General features: G+C 38.6%; 2 protein-coding genes and 1 long non-coding RNA gene across 6 annotated transcripts in view; 1 reads left to right on the top strand and 2 right to left on the bottom strand.

Moving 5' to 3' along the window:
- Window positions 1–411, bottom strand: part of LOC106521533 (uncharacterized) — a 2,296-nt gene extending 1,885 nt beyond the window's left edge. Inside the window, exon 1 of the long non-coding RNA XR_001310677.1 lies at window positions 121–411. This is a non-coding gene — a long non-coding RNA (uncharacterized LOC106521533). The remainder of the gene's footprint in view (window positions 1–120) is intronic.
- dclk1b (doublecortin-like kinase 1b) lies at window positions 21–14,912 on the top strand. Of its 4 annotated transcripts, XR_001310676.1 has the most exons (18): window positions 517–813; window positions 1,173–1,555; window positions 1,636–1,973; window positions 6,507–6,606; window positions 7,120–7,236; window positions 7,325–7,419; window positions 9,101–9,188; window positions 9,287–9,456; window positions 9,657–9,776; window positions 9,891–10,037; window positions 10,616–10,749; window positions 10,851–10,928; window positions 11,061–11,157; window positions 11,269–11,349; window positions 11,443–11,556; window positions 11,882–11,958; window positions 12,281–12,354; window positions 13,204–13,286. XR_001310676.1 is itself a non-coding variant. In XM_014014154.1 (16 exons), exons 2-16 carry the CDS (start codon window positions 1,195–1,197, stop codon window positions 13,408–13,410), a joined length of 2,247 nt encoding a protein of 748 aa, XP_013869608.1. In that variant the 5' UTR covers window positions 21–813; window positions 1,173–1,194; the 3' UTR covers window positions 13,411–14,912. The 4 variants fall into 4 exon arrangements, 2 of the variants coding, with proteins under 2 accessions (XP_013869608.1, XP_013869609.1); XR_001310675.1 differs by having other exon boundaries at window positions 11,882–12,354; XM_014014154.1 differs by lacking the exons at window positions 11,882–11,958; window positions 12,281–12,354 and having other exon boundaries at window positions 21–813; window positions 13,204–14,912.
- A 311-nt stretch (window positions 14,913–15,223) lies between these two features.
- nbeab (neurobeachin b) overlaps window positions 15,224–26,276 on the bottom strand; it is a gene marked incomplete in the record, with an annotated part of 177,610 nt that continues 166,557 nt past the window's right edge. Inside the window, 9 exon segments of the mRNA XM_014014153.1 lie at window positions 15,224–16,853; window positions 18,197–18,348; window positions 18,662–18,858; window positions 19,054–19,155; window positions 21,794–21,964; window positions 22,336–22,491; window positions 22,627–22,698; window positions 23,458–23,635; window positions 24,640–24,729. Coding sequence (XP_013869607.1) covers window positions 16,763–16,853; window positions 18,197–18,348; window positions 18,662–18,858; window positions 19,054–19,155; window positions 21,794–21,964; window positions 22,336–22,491; window positions 22,627–22,698; window positions 23,458–23,635; window positions 24,640–24,729 — 1,209 coding nt within the window.

The following is a 26,276-nucleotide window of genomic DNA, read 5'->3' as shown; positions in this document are numbered from 1 at the left end:
TAATAATACTGGCATTGGGTTCAAGAAACTCTGAAATGCTGTTAAAAGCCAGACTGGGTCCATGAGCTTCTCTGCTACTTTTAAAAAAATGTATAATTCAATAGAAAAGGACAAAATTACCCAGGATATGGTCAAATGCTCAGGGCTGACTGGGCGAACTGTTTGGAACTCACGTGCTTTTCACCTGACTGACAGCTAATTATCCATCCTCTACACCTGTGTGATTTCAACTGGATACAGAGGTAAAATGGTTTGTTTTTTCTAAGCACAGTAAGCTCACATGCCTCCAGCTCTCGCGATTTTCAAACGGTAAAACTAAGCTTCAACACGTGACAATTAATTTCCCAAAAGCTGCATTTCTTTGCGAATATAAACTTTTAAAAATCTGGTTAAGGTGTATTTTGTTCGTGTTAGCTTGCAGCCTATAGCTGTGGCGATTAGCCGCCGGCTAACATATTTTTAGCGTCAGGTAAATGAAACCCTATGTTAACAGCATGACCGCATGTCGAGGAGGAGGCGTGGCGTGATGCGCGCTCTCGCCCCCCAACGTGCACGCGGCAGGCTGACACCTTAGCGGTCTGCTAAATCACTGCATTGGAGCAGCGGGAGGAGTAAAAAAGGGAGGGTGGAGGACACCGGCTGCCCTGCCTCCAATCCGCATGTGAGCAGACACAGCAGGAAGACAGAGCTCCATCACAGGGCAACAAAGGGACGCATGCTTTATTCAAAACCTCAAGTAAAAAAAAAAACAAAATTTAATGCTTCCTGCGTATAAATCCAGTCTGATTTCATCTGTCCTCACCTCAAACTAAGGTAGGATATTGAACCAATCGAGCTGATCAAATCTTAATCTTTACAATTCAGTGGCTATTAATGCTTTGAGGTTTAGCTTATAACAATTTGCCTGCTCAAATGTCTAGGATATCTTGTGCTGTTTATTTATATATTACCTTGGAAATGTGTTTTAATGTTGATAAATTGAATTGAGACAGTAAAGAGCATGAAATGGGTGTGACATGTTGTTTAATTATGTGTATATGAGCAGCAAATCGGTCAGGTGTAAAAGCCACTAGGCTGGCACATCACAATTGCTCTAATGTGGCTATTGTTTAAAACCAGATTAGAGATTTTTTTTTCAAAGTGTAAGCATTTTTTTGTCCCATTTATTTTAGAGAATAATAAGACAACACAGCCATGGAGCTGGAGCATTTTGATGAGCGGGACAAGGCTCAGAGATACACCAGGAGAGGCTCAAGAGGTAATGGGCTCCCCAGCCCCACTCATAGCGCTCACTGCAGCCTGTACAGAACAAGGACACTTCAAGCTCTGAGCTCCGAAAAGAAGGCCAAGAAGATTCGTTTCTACCGCAACGGTGACCGATACTTCAAAGGTATCGTGTATGCCATTTCTCAGGAGAGATTTGGGTCTCTGGATGCCCTCCTTGCAGACCTCACGAGATGTCTGTCTGATAATGTCACCTTGCCCCAAGGGGTCAGAACAATATATAGCATTGATGGGACAACCAGGATCACCGCCATGGACCAGCTAGTTGAAGGTGAGCTGTGTTTCTGAATGTTTCTGAATGTGAATTAAACTTGTAGTAAATACATGTTGGGGTATTTCAATTTTCTGCAGGTGAGAGCTATGTCTGTGCATCCATAGAGCCCTACAAGAAGGTGGACTACACAAAGAATGTAAATCCCAACTGGTCCGTAGGTGCCAAGACCTCTCGTGATCCATCGTCCCTTGGTAGTTCCAAGTCTGGGCCTCTGGAAACCAGGGAGAGCAAAGACTTTATAAAACCCAAACTGGTAACTATTGTCCGCAGTGGAGTAAAGCCCCGCAAGGCTGTACGTGTTTTACTCAACAAGAAGACGGCACACTCCTTTGAGCAAGTCATGACTGACATCACAGATGCCATTAAGCTAGATTCTGGAGTCGTCAAAAGGATATATACTGTTGACGGCAAAATGGTAGGTCTCAATACCCTTAAAATTGACATCTGTATGCTTATTTTATGTCCAAGTAGGGCACAAATAGGAGTTTCATGAGAAATTTGAAAAGGTTTTGGTGTCAGTGATACGCAAATCCAAAAAAACGAGCAGCCATAAGGCAAGTTTCAATTCGCTCCATTCACAAAAGGAAAACAAGCATTTCTCTTAGTGCCAAACTTTTAAAATGATTGTTGCCAAAGTTGTTCAGTGACTTCAGCCCTTTTAAATTTGCTTTATTGAATTGAGTATGTTACACAATGTGAAAAACTTTACTGATAATTCACTTCTCTAACAAACATTATCTGTGAGACTTTCATTAACAAGACTGTATTTTTTTATTTATTTAGTTAACATCCCCCAAGCCACGATTGCTTAACATTTTACAGAGTGCATTACCCTTATGCATTAATTGTTTAGTAGGGGGAAACTTTGCATACTTAGCTTGCAGTTAACTCCAGCAGACATAATGTGTAGAAGATGGACACTGGATATAACCAAGATGGCTTCCTTTTTGAGTCCATCCATTATCTTTTACCTGCCTCTTCCTTTCAGGGTCACAGGGGTCACTGGTGCCCATATCGAGGGGTGGGGGTACATCCTGCATAGGTTGCAAGTCCATCACATGGCCACAGATACAAACAACCTTTCACTTTCTCATTTACATCTAGGACAATTTAGAATTACCAATTCCCAGTCAGCTTTTGGTGTGTAGGAGGAAACCAGAGTGCCTGGAGAAAACCCACACATGCATGGAGAGAACATGCAAACTTTACCCAGAATGGTCCGTGGCCTGGATTTGATCCAGTGACCTTCTCACTGGGCGGCAACTGATCCACGGTGCCGCCCTTTTTGAGTCCTGATTCCTATCAGAAGTTTAATCCAGCTCATTGGAGCATTGTTCTGTTCTTCAGCATGTCTCTGGGAATTATTTCCTTACCCAAGTAGAAAGACAGTCTAGTGTGTTTGGTCACCTGGGAATGTTTCCTAAGTGTATTACAAGAATTGGGTTTCTAGGACTCCATCTCATATTTCTACCAACAGTAGAAAACTATTAAAAAGGAATCAATTTAGAGGTTTGCCACCTACAACAAAGCTTCTTGTATTTTTTATTTCTTGTATATGCATTGAATGAAACTTCCAGGACAGTGGTCATTTAGTTTGCAACAATATTTATAATTAATTATATTTATAAACCAGGCAGTCACACAGCTACCATTTTATTTGTCTGGAATTATAGGAGGCAAACAGGACTTTGTAACTAGTGGATTTGGATAAACTATATACAAAATGCACAACAACTGATTAAGCGTCCCAAAAAAATAGGTATTTGAAATGTTCAAAAACTGTTCTGTGCGCTCCTTTTGTTTTGGCTGTGACAGTTTTCTATGGGGAATAGGTTTTTGAAGATGGTTGCTAAGGGACACTCGCTGTTGCAGAACAGTGAAGAAGCAATATAAAGAAAAAAAAAGAACTGTAGTTGTTTCATAAGAGGATACTTTAGGTTTATTTATTCTAAATAATCTTCTGAGAAGGAGATCCTGTGCAGTATTTTTTTTCCTGCAGTTCAGAACTTTGTCATGTTGTGACTCCAGCTGGTCAATGAGCACCCACAGGGATCAAAGGGCCACTATTCATGGGTGTTTAATGTTTTAGTAAACCAAATGCTTGTGCTTTTCATGCAGAAGGAAATTTGTTGGATTCACGGTATCTTCCCAGGCATTAATCTAACTTAACAGTATGTCATTTTCTTATGTTTATATTGCGATTATTATTATTTTTTCTTTTTAAGGGTAGACCTGCATGTAACCATAATTGATTCCTTTCTTTTTCTGCTCATGCCACAGATGTCAGTAATGCACAATTAAGTGGCTTTCTGTAAATGCACGTTTGTGGTTAAATGGTTTCAATAATGATCTGACTATTGACTACAAAGCAAAGGTTAGTGAATTATTTTTGGTGCTTTTTAAATTCGAACAGAGTTATCATAATGTCAACCACTAGTATGTTAAGTGGAACTTTAAATGTTTTGAGCTCAGATGTTGGAGAGACATATATTAAATTGTTGAACAGTTCTGAAGAGCCACAGCCCACAAATTCTAAAGCACGAAATCCGATAATGACATACTGACATTTAGACAAAAAAAACAAATGAACAAAACAAAATAACACTTATTGTCTTGGTCTCAGGGGTTTGTGTTGTTTCACTAACATCTGTCAACAATTGTTTTTTTTTTCTCCTTCTGTAGTCTGACATTAAAAAATATTGTGGATGTTAACATTTTATAGGGACAGTGAAACATGCTTTAAAATGGGCAGTGGGAGCAACTTGAATAAGTAATTTTGTGTTTAATGCTGTAAAAGAATTATATAAAAAAACAATCTTACATGTTTAGATTTTGTTTGGTGCTGTAGTTAAATTTTACAAACAAGACTATTCAAAAGTCTTGAGTTAACCCCTAATTCTTATTTAGCTTGAAAAGAGGTGGACTTGTAACAGTTTTAAGTGGTCTCGAACATTGCTTTTTTGTTTTCTGGTGTTTTTAAAGTTTGCTTTAAATATTGTTTCCTTGAGGTCTATCTATTTTAAATCCAATACCTAACATTTACCTTTTTGTTTTTCAAAAAACAAATCCCAGCTGCTAGGTATAGAAAAAGAAGTCATAGATCAATTGTTGGCAATCAGTATTTGCACAGGATGCTCCTGGACCACAATAATTGTGTTTGTCAGATGGCTGCTATGCTTCATGTTGTGCCACAGAGCCAGAAGGCATCAGTAATCAGTTTAACCACTACATTCATATTTACTTCAGCTGTTCTGTTTGTCTGAAGTTTGGTTTTTTGCCACCACCCCCTCAACTTCCTTTTTCTGTTTATTTTAATCACCATTTTAAGAAGTGATAATATATTATTGTTAATTTTAGAAGAGCATAAATTAAACCAATAATAATCAGTATGACGGGGAATTTTTTTTTTGCTCTATTTGTCCATGTTTATTCTAGTGTGGTCTGCAGTTTGCTCTGTTCAGAGCTCCTCATAGAGTCTGACAGGTGATCTTTATGGTTTTATATCTTCTCCTTGTTTGTATCTGAGCTATTAGTCTGACTGGTGTCGTTGGCAGCAGCTGTGCAGCTCCATCCTGTAGGGTTAAAGCAACCCACACCCCACCAGCTCCACCACTTTTATTTAACTGTTTGATAAAGGGGGTCCAAAATCTAGATTTCACACCAGTAAGAACTTCTTCCACAAAAAGGCCGTATTGAGTCCACCTTCTGTAAATTGAAGTTTTCGTTGGCAGAATGACCTTTTGACTTTTTTAGAATATGTTTTTACTTTGTTGCTAATAAATACAGCTGTGTGTTCTTTGCATTTATTGTTTGTAAATTGAACTTTTACAAAACCTTTCCCAATAAAATACAAACTTTGGGATTTCAATTGGCTGTATAAAATATATAATATAAAATGTTAGTGAAGTTTACTAACATAATGGTAAATCTATGAGCAGTGTACTATAATACTTTCTCTTCCACTTTCATTAGCTCTGTTCCTAATGTCAGCACACTGCCAACTTCTAGACTCCTGCTCAAGTTTTTATAAAAAAATAGCTTACTAGTTTCTTTGATATATCAGAATATGCTTATAACTTATATCTTATAAAACTCATTTTGAGTTACATTGATGTGGAATGTACTTTTAATATATAATGTTTTTTCTTTTTTAGATTTATTTTGAGTTTGTAAGTTGGTTATGGTACATAGTTTCACTCAGCAATTCACTTGAAGCCCAGCTTTAAAAGCATGAAAATGTGATGTACAGGAGAAATTATCCAACTTGTGAACCAGGAGACTGGGAAATTATTATAGTTTTAACATATTGTTCACACCTGTGTAAAGGAAATGAGAGCAGAAGTTTTCTGTTTTCTGACATACAACTGCATTAAAGCACACTAACGTTTTAGAGAGATCATCAAGACTCATCTTGCATCCATTTGCATTTATTAGCTACAATGGCTTCTGTCAGGCAGCATAAGTATCCTTCTGGACATAGTGTTTGTTTCTGCATAAAGAAAACAAAAAGCATATTAAGAACATGCATTGTCCATTTGATTAAAATTTGGTCTTTATTCTGAGTAAAAGTTCAAATGCTTTCATATTGAGAGCATTAATTGTGCTGACATGATTGGACTTTTAAATTTGTGAGTATTAAACAACTGGAACAATAAAATGAATAATCAACATAAATAAAAAGGCATTAACTTAACCTACTAGTAATTTAAAATATTCAAAGACTGATAAATGCTAATGTCACAGATGATAAATGAAATTACACTATGTGTAGTTTATACAGTAGCATTGAGACAATTTTATTCATTTAAGTGTGATTAGATTTCTTATTATGTACAGTGGAATTTTAAGTCTCCTCAGTAAGAATAGTTTTTTTTATTTTGTTGGATATTTTCAAGATGAGGTTTGTCTGTGTTAATTTAATAGCTGATGAGAAATATTTCTTTGCCAGGTCACAAGCCTTCAGGACTTCTTTGGGGAAGATGACATATTCATTGCTTGTGGTCCTGAAAAGTTTCGCTACCAAGATGATTTCAGTTTGGATGAAAGTGGTAAGTGAACTCTGATTCTCTTGGTAGTTCAGAATTTATATTATATATATTAACATATGGTTTGAAAATATGAAGCTGTTATTACAAATGGAAGCTGGTATCTCTGCTGTTTCTACTGCTACTACTTAAACACATACTGCAGAGCAGCTGATAAACAATGTGTTCTTGTTGCTGCTGCTACCTTTCCGCGCATCAAATCTTTACATAAGGACCAGATTTATTTAGTAATAGTACAAAATGACACAGCACTATAGATAAGGGTTCAAAAAGTTGACTGATTAAACAAAAAAGGCTATAAGGGTTTATTTAAAAGGATGGTTGCCAACCTAATCTAGTTTTATAATTGAAATGAGTTGTGTCAAGTTTGCAGGCTAGGATTTTCTCACTTTTTGCCCCTGGTTTTAAGCTGAAACCAACACTGAACCTCAGAGCTGTTACACATACAGAGGAGATATTTTATTGTCTTGTTAATGCAGCAGTACACTTTTATTGATGCTTTTCTTGCTTTACAAGAATGCAGGGTGACCAAATCTTCATCGTATGGTCGGCTCCCCTCAATTCAAAGTCGCTCTTCTCCAAGAAGTGGCGGGATGTCCAGAAGAAGCAAGTCTCCCTCCTCCCCTGGATCAAGTAAGTGCATTACTGCCTTGATATAAAAATCCATAGTTAATTTTATTGTTTTGCTTTGATTTGTTTCTCTTCTTGTCTCTACCAACAGCTAATGGCACTGTAGGCAGTCAGCTGTCCACACCTCGTTCTGGAAAGTCTCCAAGCCCCTCTGCAACCAGTCCAGCTAGCCTTAGAAGACAACAAGTAATAAGATTGATATTCCTTTTTTTTAAGTGAAGAGAAAATAGAGACAGAGAGAAAAACAGAGAGAGTAGTAATTAGAAAGATAAAGATTGAAATAGCGATTAGAAGTATGTTAATTATACATCAACAAAACACAGGACCACACACCCAACATCTGTCCGCTCACCTGAAAAATAAATGGATAAATACATGGAGGGCATATATAAAAATATACACATACCCATACATATATAAAGATATACATACATRCATGCCTACATTCATAAATATTGTCAGTATATACACACAGACATATATTACACACTCAGTGACCAGTCAGAACCCCCTGGATCAGAACACCTGTTTGTGAGCAGTTGTGAACATGCGTGTATATACAAGATTTCTCCAATGAAATATTTAATAGTGACTGTGGAGGACCGAGACCCAACCCCCAAGACACGAGGCAGACATAGGGAAGACCAGAGCCCAAGGGCCCGAGAGGGATCCCGAGCGCAGAGCCCCAAGGGGCACCCGCACGGGAAGATCTGCCCACACACCCCCCAGATCAGACCATAGGGGAGAACTGGAAGAGTCCCCCCAGCAACCACACGCACAGCCCCCGGGGCCAACACCGACAAACTCATGGGCCCCACCGGCACCCGCCATACCAGAGCAGATCCAGGAAAGGGCACAGAGGTCTGGGCCCCCAGGGCGCACCCCCTCCAGGCCAAAGCCCGACAGGTCCAGAGGTCCCGAGCCCCAGCAGGCAGTCACCAGGCCAGGCCGGCACACACCCCAGCGCCTAGCCCCAGACCCCGGGAACCCCCAGCACGCCGGCGGCCAGCCGCACACCCCACCGGGCGGCCGAGTAGCAGCAGGCCCCAGATAAACAATTGCACCATCCCACCCTCATCCTCACCCCCACTCAATCAAAGACATACAAGGATGCCACATTCCACTCATACCCCTGATGCACACTCCATACCTCCCAGGTCCAGGACATGTACCCACCCCCTAATGGAGGCCGCACACACCAGAACCCAGAAGGTAGACCCAATCATTCTGAGGTGGAGAGGAGYRGRYAGCCAAGGCCCGGCCCGGGCCGCACCAGGACGCCCGGCCAGCMCCCCGCCGCAGAGAAGCCACACCCATGACCACCTCACCACACCCCGCCAACGACCAAGTGCACCCCCACAGCCGTCCACCCCCCGGAACCCAGCAGCCACCCCGGCCAGGGGGCCACCCACAGGAACCAAGAGCCACACCTCAGGAGACCAAGCAGCACCAGGGAGGATGGAGAGCCAGCCCCGCCCCCGGCAACCATCCAAGCCCTGAGCCCACCCACAGCCCAGGACCGCACCTGGCGGCCCGCCCTTCTTCAGGACCCCCTCCCCAAATGGCAGTCGGGGAACGGGATGGGAATAAAGACCCTGACACCCACACCCCCACCCCCAGATGTACTGTTGGTGCGTGTTGTTCTATGGAGCAATTAAAAAGGGAAAGAAGAAGAGGCAGAGGTTGATATTCCTATGAGTAAACTAAACAGTTGTTCGTTGATTTTTAATTATTTAATATCACATCCATCAAGCTTGTAACAGTTTCAGCATCAACAAACAATTTAAATAGATTATTATAGAGGATAGGGTAAAACAAGCATTTGAAATAAAGAAAAAAAATATTCAAACTTAAATTTGCTCCCCAGGGTTCTCAACACAGTGGATCTTCACTCTCGTTAGCTTCTACTAAAGTGTGCAGCTCAATGGATGAAGGGGATGGGCCTAACAATGAAGGTAAGATTCAGTAAAATCATTTTAAATAAAAGAAAAAATAGCAAGCAGGACTAAAATATTCTCCCTCTCTTTATTTTTTTTATCTTTAATTTTAAAAGTTGAGCATTTGGATGAGTCCACTGTAGCTCCCGCTGCCATAGGAGATAGGTACAAAGTTGGAAGGATTTTAGGTGATGGGAACTTTGCTGTGGTCAGAGAATGTGTGGAAAGATCTACTGGAAGAGAGTATGCTCTCAAAATCATCAACAAAGACAAATGCAAAGGAAAGGTGAGTATTTGTTAAAATCAGGTGTAGAGTCGCAGAATTTGTGCTAATTTATTGTTCTCTGGGTTACATTTTCTGTTTTAAATAGCAGACTCTAACTTAACTTCCCTTTATATACACTAATTAGAGAAAATAAAACTGTGTAGTTTTAAATCTTATTGATTACATGCATTATTTATTTTATTTATTTTTGTATCATTCAGGAGCACATGATACAAAGTGAAGTATCCATCCTTCGACGTGTGAAACATCCAAACATTGTACTTTTAATTGAAGAAATGGACACAGACTGTGAGCTTTATCTTGTAATGGAGCTGGTTAAGGTACTTTGCATGTCATGTCACGCAACAAAACATTTTGTTTTCAAACACCTTTAAGTGGGTTTAAAAAGTTGTAATCATTGTTAAAGGAAGGTGCTGATTTACCATTTTCTCCAGGGCGGTGACCTCTTTGATGCCATTACGTCGTCAAACAAATACACAGAGCGTGATGCCAGCTGTATGCTGTTCAACCTGGCAAGTGCTATCAAGTACCTTCACAGTCTCAACATTGTTCATAGAGACATTAAACCAGAAAATCTGCTGGTAAGTTCATTACATACAGTCCGTTTTATCCATTAGTGAGATTAGTCACACCAGTGTGTTTACTATACACAGTTGCTAAGCAAAAAGAAAGTGTGAACTAAAGCACAAAAAACTACAAAAATACTATACATTATTGGCTGTGTTTTAAAATCTTCCTTAAGACACATAAAAATGCTTCAAATGTCCTAAAATTAAATAATCATAATTTTAAAATGCATTTTCATATGGTAAGTTTATTTATACAAAATATTGAAAACTAATATTGACCAAAGTTTTTTTTATATTAAAGTTTGATTATTGTTGTGCAGAATATCATATCAAACTGTGTAATATTAGAGCAGCCACTATGGCAGAATTTTGCCACTGTTAACAAACTAGTGTATGAATTAACTTAGAAGAATAGGATACAAATTTTTTTGTATGTATCATGAAAGTTTGTGTGGAAAAGCTTTTTCTTTATTTAAAATTGTGTTGAAACCCTGATTTAAAAATAGTAGGCATTTCAAACGTATCAACCATTACTTGTCTGTCCTTTTTTTTTACAATTTCTCTATTTCGGCACTTTATTTCCCCCACAGGTGTACGTTCATCATGATGGTAGTAAATCTTTGAAGCTGGGTGACTTTGGCTTGGCAACTGTTGTCAATGGTCCTCTTTATGCTGTTTGTGGAACGCCCACCTATGTGGCACCAGAGATTAWTGCTGAAACAGGGTATGGTACAATATGAGTATTGGGGGGGGGAAAATCACAATCTGTTACAATAAATAAGTAGAAGGGTGTTAGTTTCTTAAACCTATCTTTTTTTAAAATAGATATGGCCTCAAAGTTGACATTTGGGCAGCTGGTGTCATCACTTACATACTGCTTTGTGGCTTTCCTCCATTTGTTGGGTATGTGCTTTTTTGTTTGATAGTCTTTTGTTTTCATCTAAATTAAACTTAAATTGCAACACTAAGCAATTGTTTATTATATCACACTGTAGACTATCAGTGTAATAACTGTGTTATTTGATTTTTTTTTAGTACTGGAGAAGACCAGGAGGCCCTTTTTAAACAAATTTTGAAGGGTCAGCTTGATTTTCCTGCACCATACTGGGACAGTGTGTCTGACTCTGCCAAGGTTGTGTTTGCATTTACCACAGTTAGTCTGTGTGTGTATGTCTGTCAGGTCAGATGGTGATGTGTATGTGTATTATTTATGATGTTTAATGATTAGCATATCCATCTATAGGCTCTGATCGGTGGGATGCTACAGGTAGTGATGGATCAAAGATACACGGCTGTACAAGTGCTGGATCACCCCTGGGTCAATGTAAGTCCAACATCATCACAAACCAAATGCAGCCACAGAGTAATTAAATACATCAACAGGATCTGCTGATCTAATGTTGTCTTTATTTTCTAGGGTGATGGTCTGTCAGAGAAAGAGCATCAACTTCCTGTTGCTGGAAAAATCAAGAAGCATTTCAACTTTGGACCGAAGCTCAACAGCACTACAGCAGGAGTGTCAGTAATTACAGTAAGCACTGATCAGTATTCCACCACAATCCCACTGCATGCAATTCAGCTTTAATATGGCAGCTTTTTTATTTATTTTATTTATTTTAATGCTTTGCCATTCAAAAAATTAAAGCTTTAATTATGAAGCTACTGCTTGTTTTTGAGCAAAAGGCTTTTTGTACTTTGGCTGCTATTTTTAAACATTTATATTCGCTAGAACCATCTGCTTTCATTTGCTTTCACACAGAAGAAAATCTTTAGCTTCCCTTTTTTTCCCGCTGGTGGCAACTTCCCTGCAGTCTGTTTACATGACTTCATCTGTCTTTTTGCTACCATGTTCACAGCCAAGTGTTCCTGTTTGCTCAGACCTGTCACCATAGACTGTCAGCACTGCTGTTTGGAGATCTTTCACTACACTTGGGTACATACAGTATATTAACTAGGTGTAGTCAATAGAATTTTAACTTTCATTGTTGACAGACGGATAGTTAAAATGAGTATTTCTCTGCATTTCCAAATAATGGGTTTTAGTTTATTTTATCAGTTAAAAGCACTTTGCTGTTAGTTTATTTGGCTATATTTATATATTTAACACAATGGCAGCGGATGGTTACATGTCATTAGTTTACCAGTGTGATAGTAGTGCTCAAAAGTGTTGAGTTTGGCACCTTACAGAAAACAAGGTCTGTATTGTTTTGCGTTCAACGTGATTCTCTGAGTTGCGTTCATCTCCCTCTGCCCAGCTGGACCAGGACTATACCATCCAGAAGCCAGGGTCTTTGGACCAAAGCCAGCATCCAGGATTAAACTGGATAAGGTATGACACAGCAAAGTGCTAAAGTGCAGTGAGTGCTTCCATGGCAAAGTGCTGGCAGTCTCCATTTCCCATCCCTCAAGGGTTTGACCCATCATCCATCAGCTGAGGCTTTTTTTGTGTCTCATCAGTTTATTACGTTATCTCACTAGTGCTACTGTACTTTTATTGTTGTTTGTTGTGCAGTGTAGGATGATGTTCACTTTACATTAAAGTGTTTTTGTTATGCAAACTGAACTTGATGGTTCATATTACATACTGAGCATTAGAACATCTTTTTTGCAAGAAGTGTTGTCTATGTAGACATTGATTCTCAATTAGTGAGTTGTGGCCCAAAACTGGGTTGTAGACCCATTTTCGGTGGGTCGTGGGCAAAACAACCAATGTTCTGATTGTTGTCAGCCTTATGGTTAATGCTTGAATATGTGACTGATTGTTAATAAAAAAAAGTGGCTACTCAGCCAAATTTTTTTTATATAATTTTGAAACAACTTCTCAGTAGCTTTACTTTATTTCATGTTTGTGCTAAATTTGAGAAGTCTAAAACTTTGCTTGGTATGGTGGGGTGATGATGGGTCTCAAAGTCGAACCAGTTGAGAACCAACTCCGTCCTAAAACATGTTAGACTCCATACCTAACGTTTGTAGGTATGGAGTCTGATGCTAGCAGATGTTGTGGCCGAACCTTTTTTTCCCCTTTGGTCAAGCTTTGCATGGGTGTGCTATGAGAAGTTAAAGTCTCAGCAGTATTGTGTGGTAGCTGCAGCTTTTGTCTCATCTAAAACCGACTCCGTAATGTCATCTCTGGTCTTGTGAAGAACCTAACCTGTCCTGCTATGTTACCCTCTCTCAGACCACGCCACTTGATAAAGAGAAGCAAGTTTTCAGAAGAAGATGCCACCAGGATGTAAAGCTTGTTCACAACCTCCCACACAGTACTGGTGCCAACCCCTCAAACAGTGCCAACCTGGTCCTGTCTCCTGCTGGTTTCACCTCCGAATCTGAAGATTATTCCCCAAATTCGGCTGACAATGTTCATTCACCCACTTCTCCATTCTAAATCTTCCTGAAATGTCAACGTTGTCTGATCTTCTGTGGGAAAGGTGGGGTGTATAAAAGAAAATCCAGAATTGGAAATAGTCTGCTGAGTTGACATTCAGACCCCCCAATATTTATCCACGTTTGTATAAAATACATTTAAGATAGAAGAAAAACTCACTTGAATTAAAACAATACAACTTGATAGCATGCAACAAATTAGATGGATATGACATATTTCCATTTTTAGTAACTCTGAAAACATTTTTTTAATAGTTCAAAATGTAAAACAGTCAGATTTAAGTTATTTGTTTGTTGGCCCTTTTTATTTTTCCTGCTTAAAATCACTGGTTTCCAGTACTATAGAGCCCTCTGATGGTTAGATTGTGCACTGCAGGATGGACTACCAGCCTTGTTCTTTCTTTGAATGTACTGTATACATAGGTGCATCTAAATATTTCATTATATTTACTAACCACCATTCCAATTTATCACTTCCTACAGTATTAACAGCATCAGTCAACTTTTGTCAACTGACCTTATGACAGCTTTGTGCTTTAGGGCCCAAAGTTGTACCGTATGAGTACTGCACTTTTTTAGATATTCATAATGTAAAATAAATGCTGCTACACTTTACTGTAACCAGGAAGAGAGACTTTGAGAAGATTTTCTCTGTTTTATAATAGCTTGCCACTTCAAAAGAACATACGGTGCTAATGTTTGACTGCCGGTCTAATTTAGCAGTTCACGCAAAAATTACCAAATTGTAGTTTTTGGTTGAGTGGCTGTAATGGTGGCAATACAAATGAATGTCAGTTCTGTGTAGTATCGTCTTGTCACATATGGACTCACTCTAGTGAAATTACATGTACTGTCCAGTGGGCACAAAGTGAACTATGCCCTTTTAAAGTGGTGATATGACAAAATTTGTTGCTAGAAATGATTGGCACATCTGATTTTCACACATTAAGTTGAATGTTTAACAATTCAACAGTGCTTCCAGTAAAATTGTGTTTTTGAATTCATAATTAAACAGCTGTTTTTGTTGCACATGTCTTTAATCAAACAACTCTAGCCTTCTGTGGGTGACAGATCAGATATTCATGGATGTGACGTCATTTTTGACCTCAGAGACTCTAACTTGCATGTATGCTATTATACACCATTCAGCTGTTTTGGTCTTTTACGATTGCTATATTTGTAAAATATGAAACATTTGCTGCTGTAATAGTTTTTATGACTGTATGTCAGTTATGGAGCCTGTTCATGGTCATCAATAGCAGAATTAAGACATCTGTATGGGTTCATACAATAGCTAACAGCAGTGTTCACCAGTTTTTGTTTTTAAAGGGCTTTCTTGTTTTGTTTAGAAAGACGGGAACCAAAAAGCACAAGGAAATCAAGTTATGGTGGCAAGTGACAAAAGAAGATGTTTGCTGTAACTGAATTTGTTTTCCATGTCTGAAAAAAATGTAATATGTAGGTAGTTTTTGACTAAATGTTAATGGAATGTTTGATTGTAAATGCTGGTGTTTTCTTGAAGCAGAGTTCGACTAAATGTCATTTTATTCAACCATAGTCTGTAAAGATGTCATGAGGCAACCTGAATGAGGAGCGGGGGAACAGAAATAAATCTGTTGCAGCTAAAAGTCAAACTTTCAACTTTTTTTTTAAATAAGGTTTGCTAACTTTTATTGCAGTGTATCTTGCTAACCAGCAGATGGCAGTATGAGCAAAGGTCACTGACTAATTTTAATTGTACTTTTCTACTGCAAATTATCTAGTACCTCGTGGATATAATACAGGCAGCATAGTCAGTCAGTACAACTTGAAAATTTTAAAGTACATTTACTCTTTATTTAAAAAAAGAATTTTGATGTCATCAGTCTGACCAGGTTTCATTTCAACCAAAACATATGCAAACTGATGGCAACACAGCTGAAATCACATGAAATTTCAAAGCACTGCTTACTTTACAAACTGCATTTTTTATCTCAAAATTTAATTCAAAATGAAAACTGTTTAGAATAAAGAAAAGTAAACCCAATGCCTTTAACATAGTCACACATGCAAAATTACTGCTTTTGGTAGAATGGTGTCATGTAGCACCTGTCTTTAAAAAAAAGTATATATATTTGCATATTTTCATTTGCCTAAAGACAGACACACGGCTCATAGCAATTCTTTAAATCCTTTGATTTGATTACTTTGATCATTATACCAAAAATAGAGTAGTCATTTTTTGTCCAGTTCATTGAGAAGATGCCACATAACAGAAAACCTTCCTCAAACCATTTAGAAACAAAGTGGTATTGCTTACAATAGCACTGAGTTATGGTGTTAACTGCTGGTTATGAACACACAAACCTAAAATAGTTGGGCCAAAACTGGAACAAAAGACAGCAAACTGAAAAAAAAAATACAATATTAATCTCTGAAGTGACATTAATTACTTGATGTTTTAACAAAAGCACCACAAACAGAAATCAATAAATTTAGTCAAACAATTCTGGTATTTAATCCTCTGGTAAATTCTTGTTGCAAAAATTTCACAATACGTTTCTTTTTTAAAGTAGTTGTTTGATATTTAACAGTTTAAATTTTAAATAAATATGGAAATATCAATTTACTGTTGACATATCAAAAACATTTATCACAAAGGACAATCACGCTAAGTTTGACTTCTTTCATTTTAACAAACAACAAACATGGACATTTGTTTTTACAAACATACATTTAACCACTGTATAAGTGCAGACAATGGTCTTGTACATGTAACTATCCAACAACTATCTAACTAAAGACAACTTCAACATTTATTCATGGCTTGCATGATAAAACAGTGATATGTCAAACACCATTTTGATCTTTTTTTTTTTTTAGCTTATGCAGTAAAAAAAACTAAAACTGTCTTTACTCACAGATAAGCTTTTGGACAAAGAAGTACCGGTATTCCAAAAATAAGTTGAACAAATGTGCAAATGTTCCTAACAGAGGTTTATTTTGCAATGATTTTGTTCACAGTTTGAAAGGAAAACATTTAGTGTTTTATTATCTGCAATTGTTACTTTCTCAGTCTCTCTCTCTTTCTTTTCCCCCCCAGAAGAACAGTTTTTCTTAAGTCAACTGAAAACTTGGTTGGTTTTTCATGTAAGATGTGAAAACCAACTATGTGTCCAGACTGATCAGGAACAGAGAAAAAGCAACATGTTTACCCAAGAGATCAGATGAACAAATATAAGGACGTCAAATTCTCTGTCTTGCTGAAGTTCTCCTGTATTCTTGGCCTCTTCTATGCTCTTATCTTCTGCTGTCCAGCTTTGTCACAGGTTGATCTTTTAACTTTCCAAATCTTTCTGAAGGTATTTTACTCATCAGTACCTGTTTTGGTGTTCGTAGTGCCATCGGTTGAAATCTATGTTAAATGCCACGATACTGCCAGAGGCCATGCCTGTGATTAAAGTCCTAAAACAAAACAAGACAAAAAAAAAAAAACAATCATGAAGTTACAATGTTAAAAAGGGGATTATGTAAAGAGAACATAATTACTTATATTTATATTTTTTATGTTTGTGTTCAAAAGCACAAGTAACAAACATATAATTTGTACCAGTGAACAAACGTGGAGATATTTTCTGGTTTTCTCATACAACCGATATTGACTAAAAACCCAGAGCCTTTCTGCAACCTTTTGTTCATGCCTGGCTTGTACGTACAAAAGCAGCCAATTCTTCAGGGTCACATTTTACTGCTACACCCCAAGGGCCTAAACTTTAAGCACAATGAACAGAGCTGCTGCAGAATGGCCCTCTGTAAATGCAGTTCCAGAACTCAGCTCACTTCTGCTAACCTAATGTCAACTTACTAAAGCAAAAGGTTATAACTAAAGGTTTTTTATTTCCAAGTATGTAACAGATTTGTTAAATGGCATCACAAAAATGGTTATACTACTTACCATAGACATTTTATTACTATAAGGAGAGGTTAACACGATAAAAGAAAAATGCAATTTTCTCATTTCTTACAATCGTCTGCTAGTCTTCTGGGATTGTGCAGTTATTTATGTTAGTACAGACTTTATTTCTTTACTCCTTTAGGCCTGTGGTTTGAATGTGTTTGTAAAAGTTAAATGATGTTTATCCTGTAACTGCGAGCAGATTAAATGGTCAGACTTTGTAACCTTGACTGTGAAGTTTGGGTAGTTAGGTCAGATGTTTAAAGCCCAAAATAGAACCCTGTCACCTGTGAGATGAAACTACTGATGGGTTTGTATAGCATGTGCACTTACTGTTATAAAACATGTTAATTTACAGGAGATACTCTAATTATTATCTCATTATGCAACTAGTTATTTCTATAGCTAAAATATACATCGACAAGGTATAATTATTTTATTCTCTATAGGACCTCGGAACATTTAGATTAGCATGAACACAAACCTAAATTCACAAATCTGCACGCAGGGAGTGCTCACACACCTGATACTGAAACCATTTCTCTTAAAGGGTGTTTAGGAGAATCTGTCAGACAAAATAATCTAGTTTATTATCTAAATCCACTTTTTAAAGCCAAGAAATGTTTGGGTTTGACAAGAAGAAGTTTATTAGCCCATGACTTCTTATGCATGGTCACACCAAGGTTGCATCATTTCACAGATGTTAAAAGGCACCAGGAAGGGACTATTTTTAGTTAACTGTTCAGTCACATTTAGTTAATTAAATGAGAAGTGGCCAATTGCAGAGCAAAACACAGAAATGAAAACATAATCCAAAGGTTTTATTGTAAATCATAAAACTGTCCAGCCTTACCTTTGATCATGGGAGAGGTCCATGGCTCGAATGCCTGCATCACAGCCTGGATAAATGTAGAGCTTTCTGAAGTCACAAACCTGCCACACCTCCACAATGCCATTATCTCCACCTGTCACCAGGTTGTGCCCATCGCTGCTCAGAAGAATTGCCTTCAGGAGGGATAAAGAAGAGCTCAACCTGTCACCTCTACTTTAACATTTATCATCTATTTTTAGGAGTTTTCTTGCTGCAGTTTGTAAATTATTCATTGAAATAACAATGAAGTAAATAAATAAAATAAAGCTTTACAATCTGAAGCAAAGTCTTGCAATTTTTTTTGCAAATGACAGTGTGCTGAATTTCTAATGTATAAATACACATCTCATATCACAGTTATTTGAATATCTCTACCAACATGAGAATAAAATGAATTGTGCATAAGGTTTAGAATGCAGATGTTTGACTTATGTTAAGTCTCTTTACCCTGGCTGAATCATTGACCTCCATTTGTGCCAGAAGCTTTCCATTAATACTGAAGTTACAGAAGCGGCCCCTCTCATAGTAAATGATGCAGTGACCTTCGCTGGACACTGTGATGAGTCGTGGACACTGATAGTTATCTGGTCCCTCCAGAGCCCGCAGCAGGTCCCCTGTTATGGTGTGGACCAAACATGGACCCTCTGCCAAACCAAAGAAGCGGAGGTGTGAACCGCCTGTCCTTCTGCACAACAGCTAAATAAATCTATTCACTAAAAAGGTAAATAATACTATATGTTTGCCCATGACAGACCAAGGTTCCACATTTATTAATGTTTTAGTTGAGAACATGCATCATGATGCTTCCTGGTGAAAACTATGAGGTGACGTGTACTGACCTTTGGCTCCACTGATGACTAGGCCCAGTTCTGCACAGACTGACACACATGCCACTTCTTGGTCATGACCAGTCAAAACTGCACGTGGGGATGGATAGTCACCTACAAGATGAGAGAGTTCCATCATAAACCAAATTAAAGGTTATTCTCGATAAACCTGTTGCACTACTCAAAAACTTCTAAGCAATTATTAGTTCTTAAAAAAACACAAATACAAGCTCTGTATTTAAATTGTATGTAAATGTATGGATGCTGTGATGGCTGCCAAACAACTTGACTTCATCCCACGTGTCACTTGATTGATGATAGCCGGGGGAGAGGTTAGCGAGGGGTGTTTCGTGGCACCTGGAGCCACTGACCCTCACCACTCGTTACAATGAGGAAAGTATTAGTATCTCTGAAATTCATTGATCACAAATTTCACATACCTTTCACAAACAATGCTCTGATTCTCACCTCATCTTGTTTTAAAAAATGGGGATGTTATTAAATGTGCTACTTGGTTAACAACAATAAAGAATATATTTCCCATTTATCCATTATTTACTATTATTAAAAAATTTTCATATAAATTAATTTTTGTTTTAGGTTTGTTGTAATTTTTTATGTTGCAACTTTGAAAAACTCTGGAAACTTGTGCCAAAGTCGCACCTCTGCACATACTGACTATTGGTGTCCACATGTGACATTATCTGAACCTTCTGACAGAATCACCATAAAAAGATAATGTAGACAAGTGTTAGACCCCACCACCTTCATCATCTCATCCACTAGCTTGGTTTGTCGCCTCCACAGCTGCAGCTGTCCAGCCGGCGAGCTGGACTGTGATCGATGCATAACAGTCCCTTAGAGACTAGGACCTGAGCAGTCCTGTCAGTCCCAGTGCCCTTTGCTGAGGGAACTGAATGGGACAAGTGTCAAAAAAAAGCCCCCGGGGAGCAAAAGCAAGCTCACCTGCCCAACAAAAGATTCAATCATCCTGCATCAAATGCCTCGTCTTGTGGTAGCCCTTGGGACAGTGGATTCAGCCACCACAATTAACCTGGTGCAAATATCCCCTCATACCAGCATGATGGGCCGAGTCTGAAAAGCCGGGCTGTGATTGAGCTGGAAGTTATTTTAATTATTGCACATTTAAAATGCGTACAGCCTTTTGAGGCCTGAGTGAAATCAATTTCTTGCTCGTACCACACTTGCAAGATGAAGGGAGCAGTGGTCCAGGACACTGCTGCTCCAAACTCGCACAACCTTTAACAAGCATTACAGCAAATGTAATAGGCATGAAATGAAAGTATTAAATGGAGACCTGCCATTGTAAGCATATGAAAAAATGCACTACTGCAAATATCTGCCATCTACATTTATACACAACTAATTTTGTCTTCCTGCATTATATGTGTAGATCTATAAGATTTGTGCAAATTGGGCTAAACACAACTCCCCCTCCTTTCCCATTGTCCAGCTTTTTTAATAATGCTACCTCCTTCACATTTTCCTTTTGTCTACTGAAGATAATGTGAGCAGTGGAAGTGTGAATATCAGGGGGATATTGTTTTCCTGCTGCAGTAACACAAGTGTTGTTGCCCCATGCTAATTGGAGGCATCCAAGCTGAAATTCTTAAATAACTGTCAAAGCCTCAGTAAAGTTAATTAGAGGACACTTGCAACTAATCCTGAGCTCCTAAAATCTTGACAATTGGAGGTACAAGATTACAAGAACCGGTAATACACACACAGTGCTATATGCCAGAGAATTTTTTTTAAGTGTCTTCTTATTTTGACCTTTATTAATCACAAATAATACTTTCTTCTTTGTGCCAAACTGTAACAGTTATTTTCTACAGTCTCAAATATTTCTTTTGAATGTAAACTTTTATTATTCAAGAACAACTAATTAAAACAAGCAGGAGAAAACACACTGGGCTGGATTAGTTTGAATGCAGACAGTGTTTTTTTGATCTTCCTTGTTTAACATTTTTTATCCTGGCCGCTGCTTTGCAATCTGACCACTTAGGTTGCTTCTTATGAACTAACAAATTTGATCACTTTGTTAGTTTTTCTATTCAGTTTCATTTTTATTTTGTTCTAATCTTGAATAAAAACACAAGGGTATATATACTGTATATACTATACTAATAGTACTAATACTAATATACTAATAGATTTGATTTATTTACAACACAGATGAGTCCCTCGGTTTTTATTTCTGTAGAACATTTTTTGTCATATGAATTTAGTTTTGATTAAATTTGTTTTTTTATATACAGTATATATATAAATACACATTTAAGAACAAGAAATATGCATTGATTCAACACTGAATGAGAGTGAGGAAATCAGCATGGGTCAAAATCTGTATGATGATTCAGATAAAAAAAAAACATGCATACAAAATTTTGTTAACTATTTCAAAAATAATATTGCTTTTATGTCTTTGTGAATCCCTACAGCTAAATGAATAAACTACAAAAGTAAGTCAGCTCCTTAAAAGAAGCAACACTAAGCACTGTTAATCAGTTTATTATATCACATGCAGATAATTTGTTCTAGAGTATAGAATGTATTTCTGATGCTGTTAAAATTTTGCCTTTAATATTTATATTGTAAACTTAAAAAAAAACTTGGGAACATTTTTAGTCTTGGGGTTTTAGGCTCAAGAAACATTAGTATTCCAGAAGTAAAATTGTTTGCCTTGTGCAGAGGTTGGATTTTAATTTATTAATTTATTTTTTATTCTCACCATTGTTAGGGTTGTCACCAATAATATGATGCCGCCCACTCCAGTACCACAGCAGCAGAGTAGCATCCCTGGACCCAGAAACAATGTAGCAGTCTCCACCAATGTAAGACTCTGATCTGGCCARACAGGTCACCACATCCCAGTGGCCAAAAATGATCTGGGTCAGCTTGCCTACAGAAAACAAAGAGAGAACATGCATTTTATCTGGTTTGAACCAGCTAACACGGTGACTCATATGTTTAAGATGAAAAACTTGAAGGAGAGAGCAACTGGAAACAATAAAGACCCGAGTTTTATTCTTCTAAGAAACCATCAGTTTGGAATGACTTGCAGTGCCCAACAGTTTGACACAAATATCTAAGCAGCATCTTGTACTCAGCAGCCAAATCAGGAGGGAATATTTCAGTTGATACAGTATATTCATCTGCACAGCATGTCAGGAGAGAGTTGCACCAATACTGTATCATTACTGTCATAGCTCTCAGTCCTCCACACATCAGTGCACACCTCTGTAGGAAATAGAGTTTTACTCTATAACCTACCTGTCTCAGAGGAGTACACACGGAAGCTCTTGTCCCAGAAGCCACACACCAGGATGTAGCGGTTGTCAGCTGTCACCACAAAACAGTGTGTGGTGATTTGAATGCTTTGGTCCACTAGGTCTGTGATCTGACGCTTGTTGCTGCCAGTGTTGTTGGCTGAGAGGAAGAAGAAAAAAAAACTGAAGTGGCACAAACACTTTTTTAACTTATAGATTGCAACAGTTATATAATTATTAATGACAAATTTGGAATTTTGTTTGAGCCTGTGTTCTCCCCTTGACATTTACTCACCGACCAGTGAATCCATCTCTATGGGGAGGTGATGGGCCTGTTCTAGTGAGTAGCCTGGTGCTCCTCGGAGACCTGGACTCAGGTAAGGATACACAAATCCTTCACTGACTACTGAATATTTATACACACAAATACACATTTGCTTCCCTTTCCATGCCGTATTTAGTCATAGTATTTTTAAAAAGATGCATATATTGGAGATCCATGGCTATTTCCCTCACATTGTCAAATTTCACAGAGTCCCTTCAACTATGCAAACAAACATTTTGAGTTCATTTTAATTCAAAATCATGTTTAAAATACCACAATTTTATTATCTTTTTTATTTTAATAAAGTGAAACCCCATTTCCTTCCTCTTCCACAGGATGGCAAGGGTGCTGCAGCTGTGGTCATTAAGGACGGCCACACACTGCTCACTCTGGTCCCGAGCTCCGTGCACTTCTACTGTGACAGATGGGAATGTGTAAGGAGAATGTGGTGCAGTCGTGGCCTAATTGGCTAGTAACCATTGCTTTGGCCCTCTGACCCCGAGGTGAGGTGGATTCTTAGGGAGGGGCCTCGTGGTTAAGGTTGTTCGCACATGTCTGGAAAGAAACATGTGGAAACACTCATGGCCAGCTTACCTGAGAGGTGCTAGTCGCGCTCATAGACAGCTCGCAACAGCTCTATTATGAGCAGTGAGCTGGTTTTTTTGGTGTGACTGTGATGAAGTGATTTTGCAGCCCCACTGCTGTGGTAGGTATCGCATGTGGTGTGGCACACTTTTTTTTCAGAGCACACATGTCTGTGATTAAACATATCACCTCCTGTGTGAGTTTGGCTCCACTCACCTACAGTGTTGTGCCATCGATTGACGGCAAACAGTCGGCTGCAAGTGACGGTAACCACGGCGGGTATGGTGAGATGGGGCAGGGTGTTGGCAGCCACGTGGGTTACAGGCGAATTGGATGGAAACTTCAACACCATGATGACATCCTGCTGCATTTGGTCTTTGAACATCAGAGGACTCTGTGGAAGGAAACACTGTTGAGTAGAAGAGTGAAAAGACAAAAAGTGGAAAAAGATGGAGGGGCACGATGAGACGAGAAGATGAGCAAATTTGGAAGAAAAAAAGAAAAGAGGGAATGAAAACGATGATATGCAGAGGTATGAACACACGAGAGAGAAAAAATAATGTAAGAAGGATTAGTGTGGAGGTTTGAGGGAAAAGTAGGTTCAAAAACAGTGGAGAACTTCATGCAGTGTCACCCCTGGACAGTTTTCAGACAGGAGATTAAGACAGAGGTGGACAGAAATACTGGGATGAAGAAGAAAACTCGTATGAGATGGTTCGTACAGAAAAATGTGTCAAAAACACTCAGTAAAACTGAATAAGGTAACACTTTACTGCAAATTCTTTTTAGCCTTTTATATTCTTAGTCACGGTTCATGTGTGACAGAAATAAAAGCAACTAATACTAACGAAGTGTTTGGTTCTCATCTTAATCTAGACTTTAGGGTCTGTTTGTCCAACACTAAACATATCTTTGATAACAGATAATTAAAATAGTTTTATTAGGTTCTGTTTTTTTAGTTATTTGTATTGTCTGAAAATGTGCAAATGATAAAAGTGACAGTATTTCATGGATTGGACCGGGAAAATGTCAGTATGGGAATGGTGGCCTTTAAGGCCAGTAGAGAGCACTGTTTCTTTTAAACTCTCAACAAACAGGCAGAATCAGCTATAAAACACTGCAGGCTACTGGGACTCCAATCCAAACACATTGAGGGTCTTTGACCTACATCAGGTAAAAACGTCTCAAATATTTCACCTTTGTTAGAATAGATAAGAAAAACAATGTATAGGTATGACAACTTGAATTCATCTTTTTCAGAGTTTTTTCCAACAACTTTCACTGTGACATAGGTTTAAACATCCTTCCTCCCCACCCCTCACACACACAGACACACACCACACAGCTAAAGGTGCAGAGAATGTCCCCAGCATGCTCTCTCTCTCTCTCTCTTCTCACCAGGTGCATGGCGGAGCTGCGTGGAGGATGTGGCTCGATAAGCAACTGAGATGGCGTCTGTCCAAAGCTCTGGATCTGCGCCTCTGTGGCCTGCGGGGGAGAGAGAAAGAAGGGAGAGAGTGGCTGTCACAATCAATATGCATCAAAGTGATGGGTCAATGCGTTACTTGACAATGCAAGCAAATCCTAACTCAGCCGTGCCTCAGAGAAAAGGAGGGGGGGGGGGGGATGGGGTGCACTCCCAATCCGCCTGGGTGCTCCCCCTTCCCCCAACTGCCTGCAGAGTCATCCAAGTGTTAGTATGGAAGAGACAAGCCTTTTCCTATTAACATGCTTCAGTTAACCATTCCCATTTCCAGGAGCAGGGGCCCCAACTGCACAAGCGTTAACCTGGAGTGACATCCAGCTAGAACTGCAGCAGGCTGGCATACTTTCAGATGTTATTGTGCTTGAAACAAAGGAGAAAATCACGTGCATACACACTCTTATAAAATACACAACCCTATAAGCAAGATGTGGTGAGCTGGTTACAGGTAAAGTACAATAAAGGATGATTTATTGAGTAAAACCTCTAAGCCTAGAAGCTTGTGACTAAGGCAGAGGAAAATAAATGCATCCACTGGATAAAAATCTAACAAATATTATTTTTAGAAAACATTTACAATGGATAAAAAAATCTCTTTGTAATGAAAGAAAAAAAACTAAGAACTGCTGAGCTTGACTGAAAGCAGGGCAATCCACGGAGGGAGTGATTGATGTGAGTGGAGCTACTTCCACCATCAGAGGAGCTTGTAGACGTCCGTCAATGCCATCGTGCACAATGGAACATACATCGCTCAGCCTTTCTTCTGCCCCTCTGACTGCTTGGGTGAGTGGCCCTCATTTTCCTTGGCCTGTACAGACTACTCAGTATCAAAAGGACCCATTGGGTAGCACATGCCACAGAAGGATACATAGCACTGGGAGTTTCAAGGTGATGCAGAATCAGGACAGGCCACCTGCAAGGCACACTGTTGCCCCGAACACTGTCCCATCACTTCCCATCTTCCACAGCACCAAAGAACTGTCCACAAAAATGAGAGTAACTGAAAAGCAGTCAAAATCACATGAGTTGATGAACATTAGGTGTTTCCTCACAACACAGTCCAGCAAATAAGCATCTGGCATTATAGGGTGAGGATTTTGTTTCAGGTCACAGTTGCTGATTAATAAAGTAATATGGATACGGGAATCAAAAAGGCTTAAAAGGGTGTGAAAAACTATATATATTTTTTATGATTATTTCATTGAACTTGGGCTGCTGTATGACTCATTTTGGTATTAGACAAAGTTTCCGAGGGCACAGTGACTACCTTCTCCTATGTGTTTTTTTCTTAAGCATGTGTTGGTGAAGAGGATTTGACTTGTTGATGGTTAACCCATGAACTTGTTCTTTCAGAAGATGATCAAAACATGTCAACATTTCTCAGCTACTTAAAAAGTAATCCCCTGAGATGTGTGTCAAAATTGTTATTGCACCTTAATCAGAGGTGGAGAGTAATTAACAGGTTATTCATTAGTTGAAGTTATTGCAGGCTTTACATTTTCCCTGATAAGTGACATGCATTGCTAAAGCCATTCAGATAATCTCCCCTTCA

This window comes from Austrofundulus limnaeus, unplaced genomic scaffold (assembly GCF_001266775.1).
Source record: "Austrofundulus limnaeus strain Quisiro unplaced genomic scaffold, Austrofundulus_limnaeus-1.0 Scaffold110, whole genome shotgun sequence".
Lineage (NCBI taxonomy): Eukaryota > Metazoa > Chordata > Actinopteri > Cyprinodontiformes > Rivulidae > Austrofundulus > Austrofundulus limnaeus.
The sequence above is the reverse complement of the archived record's forward strand: the minus strand, read 5'-3'. Positions and strand labels throughout refer to the sequence as shown.